This window comes from Mytilus californianus, unplaced genomic scaffold (assembly GCF_021869535.1).
Source record: "Mytilus californianus isolate M0D057914Y unplaced genomic scaffold, xbMytCali1.0.p SCAF_2, whole genome shotgun sequence".
In the NCBI taxonomy this organism is placed as follows: domain Eukaryota; kingdom Metazoa; phylum Mollusca; class Bivalvia; order Mytilida; family Mytilidae; genus Mytilus; species Mytilus californianus.
The window spans coordinates 125,796,319-125,809,535 of NW_026262668.1; the positions used below are offsets into that span (position 1 = coordinate 125,796,319).

Below are 13,217 nucleotides of genomic sequence, written 5' to 3' on the forward strand. Positions count from 1 at the left end.
ACATTAAAACTCAAAAATAAACAAATAAAGTGAGGAATTTGCCTTGTTGATAATGACTATCAGATTTTCTGACTTTTAATATACCTGCAGTTGTAGAAGCGGGTCCTGTGGTTACCGACGGTTGAGTTGTTTGAATCAAAGGTGGACTTGTTCCTGGTGCTCCAGCTTGAGTACCTGTAGTTGGAGTTGACACTATAGAAGGTGTTCCAGAGGTTATCACTGGAGACGATGTAGGTGTTGTGGCTGGTTGTCCTGTGGTCACAGCTACAGAAAACATCACCATGATCACAACAGGCTTAGTACATTTATTTTAACACATATATTACTTAATAAAATTGTCAATATTATTTATGCATTAAGATGTCGATTTGTCCTCCACTTATGAAGCTAAAATACTATAGTCAAGTAAAAGGGAACATATGGGATTGTTCTGAAATGTTCAAATTCAAGATAAAATGAAAGTTGTTTTGTGGGTAATATATATGAAAATAACACTTTATCAATTTCGTGCGACCGTGCGCTTTTTTTCAGTAACCTTCATCATGAACGCCCAAATCTGAACATTTTCATTCCATGTTTACCACACAATTACAAATTAAGTTTATTGGATTAAAAGATAGAAATGTGCTTATTCTTTTGTCAATGCATATGAATAATAATAACATGGCAAATATAAGATCATATGCTTTTTAACATATTGGTTATAATTTAATCAATTACCTTCGAAACAGGCCTCCACCTTGACATTCTTAACAACAGGAGATACAGAAGAGGGAGTGTCTTCGGCTGTTATCTTCAATGTTATCATGTCAGCTGATAGAGGTTGGTTTGTGTCCAGTTGTACAGTGCCATTTGGTAGTGCCTGTTGAAAAGCAAAACCTACTGAATAGATATATGGAACTACCATGCATTACAGAGCGCTATTTCTCATCATATAGATATACAATGGTTATTATTGGTAGAGGGGTCTAAATACAGCACAAACAATATTTTCCAAAAGACCAAAAAAGTGAAAAAGTATATTTTAACAAAACGCATTTGACTAGCAGGTCGAACAACGGATGTTCTTAAACACTGCTGACTGCCATTGCGATTGCCAACTAAACGGATCACCAGATGAAACAAAATGGATCTTAATTATTAATTCAATTAATTAATCATTAATTTGTACGACTTTGCCGCTAGCAGAGCTATAGAAAAACAGTACATTTACGGGTGTTACACGGACACCTTTTAGATGATGCACGAACACTTTTTAGTTGTTACACGGACACGTTTTATGAATAGAATCACTCGTGCATGATCAGTGAGTTCATGGGCACTTTCAATTTCAATTAGAGTTGAACTTTTTGTTTCACCGGCATATTTCCTGTCTTTTTTATTAAAATATTTACATTGGCATCAATAACTCAATTTTTTCAAACAATTCCAGTATATTACTATTCATATCAGTACGCTAAGGGATTGACCATTTAACTTCAAAAAAGGGGGGGGATTTATGGTTTTTTCTTAAAGAAATATTCTGATCCCCAATTGTATGAAAAAAATATGATTTTCCTAATGCCGTATATAATAGTAGTAATTTCGAAAAAAAATATTTGGGTGATAGCATTGAAAAACTAAATAATTTTCTTACTCAGAAAAAAACATACCCTCCTTTTGAAGCTAAATGGTCAGTCCGTAAATGTTTTTTTTTTTTTCAATATATAGACATGAATAGTATTCTGGACAATGCTGAAAGTAAAGAAATGCTGGTACCGACGTTTATATTTCAATAAAAAAGACAGGAAATATATATAAAAAAATCAAATCTAATCAAAAGATAAAATCCCTATCAACTCACGAATACACGATTGATCCTATAAATAAAAAGTGTCCGTGTAATACATGTTCAAATAGGCCGCAAATCATTCAACTTATGTCACCAATTTTGGACGGTAAGCTGCGATTGGATCATATTGTGACACGTGTTTAATCCTGATCAACACTATCAGAGACATATAAAAACCTATAAGCATGAATTTTTTTTTTAAATCCAAAATATTTGCCTATGTATATCTAATAACAAGACAAAATCCATTTTTTATAACATTTCATGCACTAATGAAATAGAAAATTCATTCTTTTGATACATTTATATTGTTACTGAATTCATATATTTGGGAGCAAACGTACGATTTTTATTATTTTTTTAAGGGGAAATTGGGGGGATAGAATGGCACATCCTGTATTTTTTCAACAAAAGAAGGATCAAGCCTGTTTTTTTTTAAATTTATTTGAACCCCCTCCCCCCCCCCCCCCCCCCCCCCCTTTTCCGTTTTTCCCCAAATAAAAATCAAATATTAGCTTGCTTACCTCTGAAAACTTTTTCATACATCACTTACTTGCGAAGTTGCATTTCAAAAGGTCTCAAATTTGTACGAAATTCATCATTTCCTAGACATGGTTCATTTTTATATAATTATTAGATTCTTGAATTTCTTGAGAAAAAAACTCTCGGCTGAAGGGAAGTGAAAAAAAGTTTGTTTAAACTGTAACTTACATTAACTGGTATATGGTCACTGAAGTTTCTAATTTGTTTAATTTTGCTACCTCTTCTTAACGCAAAATGTACTACTTCTTTCTTGAAACGTCGTACAAGTCAGATACAACACAAAGGTCACAAAAAACTAGGCGGAAACAAATTGCCGTATAGTTGTTCTGCACTTGTAGTCAGGTCAAGGTCCTCGACTATCGCCTCGGACCTTCACCTGACTACTCGTGCAGATAACCTATTCAGCAACAGTTGTTACCCACCTGTTTCTTTGTTACCTTTGTATTGTATCTAATACAAGACATCCTTTACAACAACAGTTTAAGTGCATCCGGGATGGGATAATTGAACGATTTAATATCGTTTTCCACATACTGTTCTTATCATTGTGTTCAATCGTTCTCTTGTAAGCTTGTGAAGAATGAGAATTATTATTTTTTACATTTTTTTCCTTTTGGTTATCTAGCAAGCCAAAATTGCTTTTTCATGTCAGGGGCGTTACTTAAACAAGTTATTTTTCTTTAATCAACAAAAGATCATTTCAATCTTGAAATTAATCAATAGAGTTACTTTAAATTTCAAAAGATGCATTGGTTTAAATAAGTTTTTACGAATTTTTGCATTATTTTATCACACAAAATTAATAATAAATCAAGTTTAAAAGGAAGGTATAGGTAAAGGGTAACCTTAAAAATAATGTCAAAGATATTATTTCAATAAGTTATTTTACACATCTTTGAAAATTATATAAGGAATATCTATCATTATTTTTGGTTAAAAATTATAAATAACTTCAATTAAATCACAGGTTTCCATCTATTTATACCTGTCTACCTTGAAGGTTTTCGAGAAAAAAATGATTTTTCAATAGTTCCAAGAGACAAATCTTTGACCCAAAAGCGTGAATATGAAATGTAAGTGCGTCAGAAAGTCACTTACTTTCTCAGAAGAATTAATTTACTATATTTCATGAGAAAATTAATCAAATGTATGTCATGATTTGTTTAAGCTATTAAAATGTGTAGGAATGGACACCTCTGTAAACAATATTTACCAAAGCTACTTATATAAATAATATTAGAAATTGCTTGTTTTCAACATAACTTAAGGTTATTTGAAAGTTGTTTATTTAAGTAAAACCCCTGACTTCTATTGATAATATATTATACCATTGATATTATTTGAATATGCTAGAAATAATTAAGAAAGGTCACGCAAAAAATCCGTATGTCTTTGTCTATAAATAAAAAGGGAGACCCCCCCCCCCAAAAAAAAAAAATAATAAAAGAATGGAAAATATTGTATTTTAATGTGACCTACCAAATCAGACTTATCCCCGGGTTTACTTAAATGAACAACAAGGTGGGTGTCAAATGTGGAGCAAGATCTGCTTACCCATCCGGAGCACCCCCTGTTTATGGTGGGGTTCGTGTTCCTTAGTCTTTAGTTTCCTATGTTGTGTTTTGCTTACTGTTGTTGTCTTTTTTTAGCCATGGTGTTGTCAGTTTATTTTCGACTTATGAGTTTGAATGTTTCTTTCGCCTCTCTTTTATAATAGTTGGATACGTTTGAAAAGAACGTACAGAGATCAGATCTCACTTCAAATAGTTATTTTCTCAAAGTGGAAGTGAATTTGTGAAGACAGTCAGAAACTTTGTTGAAAAATAAAAATATGCCTATCATTGTAGATAAAGAGTTTTTAGTTGTTAATATGCAATGAGAATGACAAGCAAGAAATAAAAATGATAACTCGTAAAATAAAGGGACAATGATGTGGCTACTTTTACTGTAAATTAAAAGTAAATACGTTCTTGCAATGTCATCTGTTATCAATTTAATTTTAGAAATATAAATTCAATTTTATAATGACTTAAATAAGTGAACTGCGAATTGAAAAAGTTGCGATGGATTATGAATCAGTCTAAGTGTTTATAATCAAACACAATATGCTTATATTTTTTAATTTACATTGACATAAATTTGATGACATTTTCTTGTTAAAATTCATAACAAATTTCTCTGTAATTACCTCTTCTAACCTGACTTGATAAAGCTCTTTTAATTTGGAAGATAATAGAACATTATAGTATTTCATTATAACTAAAATTGTAACATTTTTTTTTCTAATTTCACAGCATACATGTCAGGTGACATTGGACCCAACCACTAATTGACTTCCGTTTATACAAACAAATGAATGTTCATGAATAGTATGTAAGATTTCTAAAAAAAACTTCCAACAAGATGCTGATCGTCCACACTTATATATACCTGATTATAATAATACAATTACAAATAAAAGCGGTCGCTGGATAAACTTTAATAAAACAGTAACTAAAAGATAAAAATAAATAAATACGGGTGTTTAATAAACGTTAATGAAGCAGCAACCTAAAGACATAAAACAAACGACATCTAGACGACAGTCTGCTGGTATCTCTTTCACATTCGCAAGATTGGGCATTGGTTAACATGTTCAGTTCTTACAACTTCAATTTGGGACACTCCGGCCTGGAGACGGCCGATGGCGATATTTTGAGTAGCAGGGTCTGACCTTGGCATGGCAGCATTTAAACGTTATGATGAATTAACTCTTCAAACTTTTATACGCCATAGTTTAACAGTTGAGTTGAAATTTCATGAAAAAGTTAGAAAAATTTCCTAGGCGATTAAGGTAATATGCACTTTTTCCGAGCTCATGTGACAGAAACCAAATCAAATGAACAGACTTTTAAAGTATGAAACTTACCTATAAGAATTCAAGGATGAGTTTGACCGATTCAATTTATCTGGTAAAATTCATATTTTGCATTTTTAAAAATTCAACCTAGGTATCCTTTTTATTTTTTTAAACAGTATAGTAAATAAAATTGTTTTGATATTTATTAAGAAGTCAAGATGTTGTTTTTCGAAAAAAAATATTCTGGCGAAAAATAGGGTGCCTGGATATTATCCCTTTGTAGGATTTTGCCCCTAAATGGCAGTTGTTTTTCATTTGTTCCGTTGATTGTTAGCGTTTGTTTGATTGATTTTATGGACTTCTCATTTTTGAATTAGCATTGGAGTTTGGTATTTTTGTTATACTAGTACTCATTTTTATATATCAAAGCTTCTGGTGCTATTGGGCAGCCCAAGGACCCGCTGTCGTAAATCCTATATTCGAAGTTAATGAGGTCATTTTGCGATGTGCTATTCCTGCGTGTCTCTCTGTTATATGTGTACACTTAATTTATAGCCTGCGGTGCTATTGGTAGTGTTGATTTCAGTCGTTCGTCTCCAAAACACTGTTTAATATTCTATTTGTAGAACAACCACAATCAAATACAACAACAACAACAACAACAAAAACAAAAACAAAAAACAAAAACGACATACCTGAACATTCATTTCATAAATTATTTTGTCGCTTCTATAAAATCTGATTTTAATAAATTCAACATATTCTGTATCCAAAACAACTTTCATTATCGGATAAATGGGACTCGTCATTAGCTCTAGTAAGATTTCCTTGTCGTCAACTGATGGTGTCCATCCTACTGTTTCCAAAGCATTATCAGCGTTTTCTTGATTAGATGAAGACCTGACTTCTTTAACACGCAATTCACTTATTACCGCATCAATCGGGCATTCTTCCATAGCTATGAATGTAGATAAATAAAGGGTTAGTAGAGATTTCCAATAAAATAACATTACTTGACATAACCAAACTATCTGAACGTATCTCGGTCTAGGGCATCAAAGCATGACGGAAGGAAACATAGATTGAATTTTTTTTTGCTCGTTAAATACATATATTTTGTCGGATTATCCACCCAAACTGCTTTTTTTTCATTCTTACATATTTTGTTATCAATTTCTTGTTCATTTTATTGACTCCAATCTTTAAGGGAACAATCCAGCTTAAAACTACTAAAATCAAAAGTAAATTAAGTTTGAAACGAAAAAAATAATGAAATCTGAAGCTGGATTATATTCTCATTTATTTGTTTTTACAGTTTTTATTTAGAAGAAAAACCGACCTGGTTAGAAAATACAAATAATTACACCATTACTAACACAGTTCTATATTAATAATAATGTAATGGTTAGAAAATACATAAAATAACACAATTACAAACTCAATTCTAATTTTATATTCTATTTTTAGAAATTTACCTGTGACGTCACTTTTTGTGGCGTTGATACATTCGTGTGACGCACAGTTCATAATTCTATTATGGTGTAAATGGGAGGTGTCCGTTGTTATTCTGTGGTTTACATGTTGTTATGTACTATTATATTATTTATTTATGTATGACTCTATCCTGAGTGTTCTTGCGTTAAGTTGAAATGTATTCCTGTCACGTAATGTTGTCATTTTAGCGATATCATTAACATTGCCATATAAGCGGGAGGTTTGGCTAGCCATAAAACCAGGTTCAATCCACCATTTTTTTCTTAAAATGTCCTGTACCAAGTCAGGAATATGGCAGTTGTTATCAAATAGTCCGTTTCTATTTATGTTGGCGTTTGTTTTTGAAGTAATTCAGTGTTTTGTTGTTCCGTTGTTTTCCTCTTATAGTTGATGTTTTTCCCTCCGTTTTGGTTTGTGACCCGGATTCGTTTCAGTTAAATCGATATATGACTATTGAACAGCGGAATACTACTGTTGCCTTTATTTTTTATTTATTAGTAATAAGGTTAAAATAGGATTTTCAAACATACCGTATTGTAAAAGGTGTACACGACTAACTTTTTTTAGCATAGTTTTATAATTTATTTCAAAATAATTCAGAACACTGATGTATCTATCTGATAGTTCTTTGATATTTTTCCGTAGTAGTTTTTCAATGGAATTTAGGATGCATCTTCAAAAATAAATGATTACAATTTACATAATCAGTTATTCTCATTTTACTTCATGTTGACTTAGTACGTTAAAAAAAATGGAGCAGCGTATTGGTCTAGTAGAAAGTCGGTTTGATATTCATCTTTTCGTCCTGTATATGCATATTCAAACTGCACATGCAACGAACACCCTTATATGTTTCGGCCTTTTCGACTGGATGTTAAGCAACCAATAATCAAACAATCGGACTTGTGCCGCATTCTCTTCAACGATTTATGCATTAAATCTATGTGACACTATTTAAATTGTTTATAAATAAAATTGATAGAATACTATAAGGTATTTTAAGGGATATAAAATATTTTGCTTGGAAATGTCTTTTGTATTTGTACTCATATAGCATTTTAAACTGGCATTCCCGTTAAAGAAGACAACACAGAACAATCCTTAATCTAGCAAACTTTCTAAATTACGCCCTCCATAGGGAATTCTTTATCTATAAATGTTATTTTCAATGGAAAATACTTTATTTAGACTTTAAATGGAAGCGATAGTTTATATCTCAATTTTCAACTTTTATCAAGAAATTTTTTTTCTCAGTGACGCTCGAATCAGAATGGTGAAAAAAGCCAAATCAAATCATCTTTTACCCCACAAAATATCAATAAATAGATAAAGAAAAAAGAAACAACATCGGATAACCAAAAAAATATTACCATTTAGATTATAGAATAATGGAGCGTTCATCTGCAAAGTATGTTAATAGATAAGTGTCATAATCAAAACCATGAAAGATAACTCAAATCGATCTCATAACAAGGACGGAAAACGTGTTTATAGGTGATCTTATGTCAGTGAAAATTATGGCGGGAATCTGGATAACTACGTGATAAATAAAAAAATACCTGAATTTTTTCATTTTTAATCATGTAAAAGTAAATTGATATGGACGAAAATACCAGTGTTTGGTTTTGATAGTCATTTAGTTTAAACTTGAGCGACGTATGAAACCAAATTCAATGGTTGGTAATAACCAGTCCCATTAGGTCCGTACGTCGAGTTACGTTCATATGTCAATTTATTAGAAATCTCTTTTAACAATTAGATAAAATATGGCTTTTGACTATTGGCAATCATGTGGATGAGAGATCTGTATAGTTTTCAAAAAAGTAAATAAATTAAACAAAAATACCGAACTCCAAGGGAAATTTAAAACGAAAAGTCCTTTATAAAATGGCAAAATCAAAAGCTCAAATACATCTAACGATTAGAAAACAACTGTCATATTCCTGACTTGGCATATGCAATTCATTAAGTAGAAAATAGTGGACTAAACCTGGTTATATAGCTAGCTAAACCCCTCACTTGTATGACAGTGGCATAGAATTCCATAATATAGACAACAATGTGTGAGCAAAACAAACAGACATAATAGGCAAAAACGTCAATATTGGGGTACAGCAATCAACATTGTAATATAATCTCAATCATTATTAAACAACTGTTTCAACAAAGAAACACAAAATGGCATATAGACAAAGTACATAAGCAAAAATGAAAGACAAGAACTCAAAATTGACCACATCACAATAGTGGGATGTATAAGTACCGATCCACATCATAATATAGATATAAGAAGATGTGATATGAGTGCCAATGAGACAACTCTCCATCCAAGTCACATTTGTGAAAGTAAACCATTATAGGTCAAAGTACAGCCTTCAACACGGAGCCTTGGCTCACACCACATAGCAAGCTATAAAAGGCCCCAAAAATGACTAGAATAAAACCATTCAAACACAAAAACCAACGGTCTAATCTATATAAAAAACGAGAAACACTTATGAACCACATCAACAAACGACAACCACTGAACATCAGGTTCCTGACTAAGGACTGGTGCAAACAAATGCAGCGGGTTTAAACGTTTTAATAGGTGCCAACCTTCACCCCACCTGAAACAATAGTGTAACATCACAACATAGAAAGACACACTATAAAATATCAATTGAAATGGCTTAACTCAATCAAAAGACATATTAACAAAAACAAGTGAACATACACTAAACGAATAAATTTGATCTATGACACAATGTAAATACAAATTAATAAAATAAGGGGCTTAGATGTAAAACAATATCAGAAAGACAACCATAACCTTGGACAAAATGCCGCCAAATAGAATAACGTACACAGGTAAATAAAGATAATTTTGTTGTAAGGTATACATGGAGTACGGAAATGATTTTTTTACAAAATAAATAATTTTGTTACTCCTAGTACGAGAAAAAAAGTGAAAATTTATCGTCATTCTTAACACTTATCAAAGGTGGTATATAATAAAAATAGTGAGACGAGATATAACACTAAATACGTAAACATTAAATAACAAAAATACATTACAAATTGTATCAACAGGTCAAATTAACACGAAAGTACGATTTGAGAGTACTCGCAGTTACTGAAAGCTAGTTAAAAGCCAAAAACAATTAATAATAAAAAATCATGCACCAGAGACTAACATCAACTAAAACACATCCCAGGGATTTAGTGTTTTAACGTCATGGACAGTCAAAGAAGACATGACTTGTGCAATGCCAAAATAAAAAAGGATCGACATGCAGTAGGGTAGATAAGTATATAATCAAAAATGAATAAACAGTAAAGGTTAATAATATACAAGGACAAAAAAGGGAACTCTAACACGTTTTTAAGATGATAAACAGCGTCAGTACCTAGAATATATACTTCAAGATCATCATGTATTATTTGTGAAGTTGATACGGAATATTTATCAACATGGTCTTGGTATCTTCCAATGAACTTATTCAGAAACAGGACCAGACGTTCTTTGACATAACCTTTGCTCATCAACTTTCTGCTCAGACACTGGTGACGTTTTATAATGTCTGAGTAGCAGCTGCAAGCTCTTGAATACCGAATGAGTTAGGAAATGTATATATCATATTGAAAAGCATTGTGGATTATTTCTTTTACAGGATTTTTCAATTTCACATGTTGAATAGTGGTATACAGGGTTGAAATAGATTTTTTTTACAACAGTAGCATGCTCAAATTCTCAAAATAAACTATAGATTATTAGTTGTTAATTTCTCTGTCTTTGGTCTATTGTGGAGAGCTGTCTCATTGGCAATCATTAATCATTACCACATCTTCATTTTATATATACAAAGGCGTTCTCAGTAAGTTTTGTTGAAACTGATTATTTCTCATTTTCTGACTTTGAATATACCTCCAGTTGTAGAAGCCGGTTCTTTGCTGAAACTAAGAGTTAGTCCTGTAGTTACCAACGGTTGAGTTGTTTGAATCAATGGTGGACTTGTTCCTGGTGCTCCTGATTTACACACAAAAACGATGTTCATTGGGGTTTTATCTGGAGGGACAACAACGTATTTGTCATGTATAACAACAACGATAATGAATTTCAGATTTTCTGACTTTAAAAATTACCTGAAGTTGTAGGAGCGGGTCCAGTGGTTACCGACGGTTGAGTTGTTTGAATCAAAGGTGGACTTGTTCCTGGTGCTCCAGCTTGAGTACCTGTAGTTGGGGTTGACGCTGTAGAAGGTGTTCCAGAGGTAATCAATGGAGACGATGTAGGTGTTGTGACTGGTTGTCCTGTGGTCACAGCTACAGAAAATATCACTATAATCACAGGCTTAGTACATTTATTTTAACACATAAATAACTGAATAAAATTGTCAATATCATCTTTACATTAAGATGTCGATTTTGTCCTCCACTAATGAAGCAAAAATATAATAATCAAGTAAAAGGGAACATATGGGATTGTTTTGCAGAGTTCAAATTCAAGTTTACATGAAAGTTGTTTTGTTGGTCATATATATGAAAATAAAAGAAAATCAATTTTGTCCGACCGCGCGCTTTTTTCAGTAGCCTTCATCATCAACGCTCAAACCTCAACATATTCAATCCATGTCTACAAGCAATCACAAATTAAGACATAACATTGATAGTTATATTCAATAAAAAAGGATTTAAAGATAAAATTGTTCATATTCTTTTGTCAATACATATGAATGAATATAATATGGCAAATATAAGATTGTATGCATTTTAACATATTGTTTATAATTCTATCGGGTTTTACGGAGCAGTGTATGAAATTTAATTGTTAGTTTGAATGTAAAGTACAACAAAATTAGTTACCTTTAATACAAGCCTCCACGGTGACACTTTTTACAACCGGAGTTGCATTAGGTGTTTGGTCAGGTATAATCGTCAATGTTATCTTGTCAGCCAACAGAGGTTTGATAAATTCCAGTTCTACGATGCCATTTGGTTGTGCCTGTTGAAATACATAGCCTTCTGTATGTATGAATATGTCGATTATGGAGTACTATATTGCATTGTATAGTGTCATAAAATGGGTATCTTTACCTTAAATGGTGTTACCAATATACACAGTGCTTAGTTTTGACAGACGACTATAGTCTTAATGCAACGTTTCATTACTAAAATATAATTGTAATCAAAGACTAAATGTTCATGTCTTTACGAAAAGAATCATAATCCCCTAAACAACGAAACTTGAGTACAATGTAACGTAATTTGTAAACATTCTTTGGTTATACTATAATTTCAGAACTGCTTTTCGTGCGTTTCGTAGTTAATAAATTGAAGTTGTCTTCTTTTTCATTAATATTACAATCAGATGATAATAATAAAATATCATACCTTGACAGTCTCCTCATAAACTAAAACGTTGTCATTATAAAGTTTGACAACAATACTGTCAACAGATTCTGTTTTTAGAGCAACATTCATTATCGGATTACTGTCACTTGTTGATAACTCTAAAACTGGCTTTTCGTCTTCAGCTGACGGTTTCCATCCTGAAGGTGTTAAAGCGTTTTCAGCACCATCTGGATTCGATGAAGAAGTCACAGTTTCAAAATTTAATGGGCCCTTTGGCGTATCGTCTGGACATTTTCCCAAACCTATAAATTCAAAAAGCAATAGTTTAAATTGGAATACAAGGAAAGTGAAGCCAAAGGATAATGCCAGTTTCCTTTCATTCTTCCTAAAAAAAACTCCTGTATACAGTCAGCCTCATATGATTAAAGATACAAGTCGGCAAAAAGAGCCGCACAGTTGGCTCCTATGGGAATGCCGATTGTTAGTTGAAATACACGTCTTCCAAACGTAACAATTATGTTGTCAATCAAGACATCAAACATCTCGATAATATCAGTTTCAGAGAATTGCTTGTTTGAATCAGAGTGATTTTTATTACAAAGTACGATTCATTCCTCCCTAAGAAAAGACACTTGTATCTATGTTGGCCTTTCTTTTTTATGAAACAAAATAGGATCAACTCTTTCTATTTTCCTTTTAGTTTGGAATGGGAAATACTTGTGTAAAGTATAGAAAATTAAGATATCTTAATACTATTTGCAAAACGAAATAGTCTTAGATTGTATGTTCTCTAACAGATCTTTAAACTTTTTTTAGCATCTGTATATGATTCACACCTACTCTAGAATATATAGTTTTACAGTAAATTTGAAGCCCGGCTTTGGTTGCTGAATAAATTGATGTTAATAATTTAGATAGATGTTTGGTGGAGTACTTGGAAGACCCAGTAATATAACGTTGTTTGAAAGGACACTTAAGGACGTTCCGCATCTTTGGTTGAAATTCAAAAGAAACATACAAAAGACCCTTTAATTATACAGGACGTCCTCCTTGGTTAGTGTCGTTGAGGGTAAATATTGAGTTTCCAAGTGAAATGTCAATCCCTAGTTCATTTATCAAGCAGTTTATGTAATGTGATTTACACATGGAACGATGTTCATTTGGGGCTTTATCTGC

At 32.1% G+C, this 13,217-nt stretch overlaps 1 protein-coding gene across 1 annotated transcript in view; it reads right to left on the minus strand.

The window, feature by feature from the left end:
• Positions 1-13,217, minus strand: part of LOC127727801 (mucin-2-like) — a 116,419-nt gene that overhangs the window by 94,369 nt on the left and 8,833 nt on the right. The window contains exon 7 of the mRNA XM_052234917.1: positions 85-174. Within this exon, the coding sequence (XP_052090877.1) occupies positions 85-174 (90 nt within the window). The remainder of the gene's footprint in view (positions 1-84; positions 175-13,217) is intronic.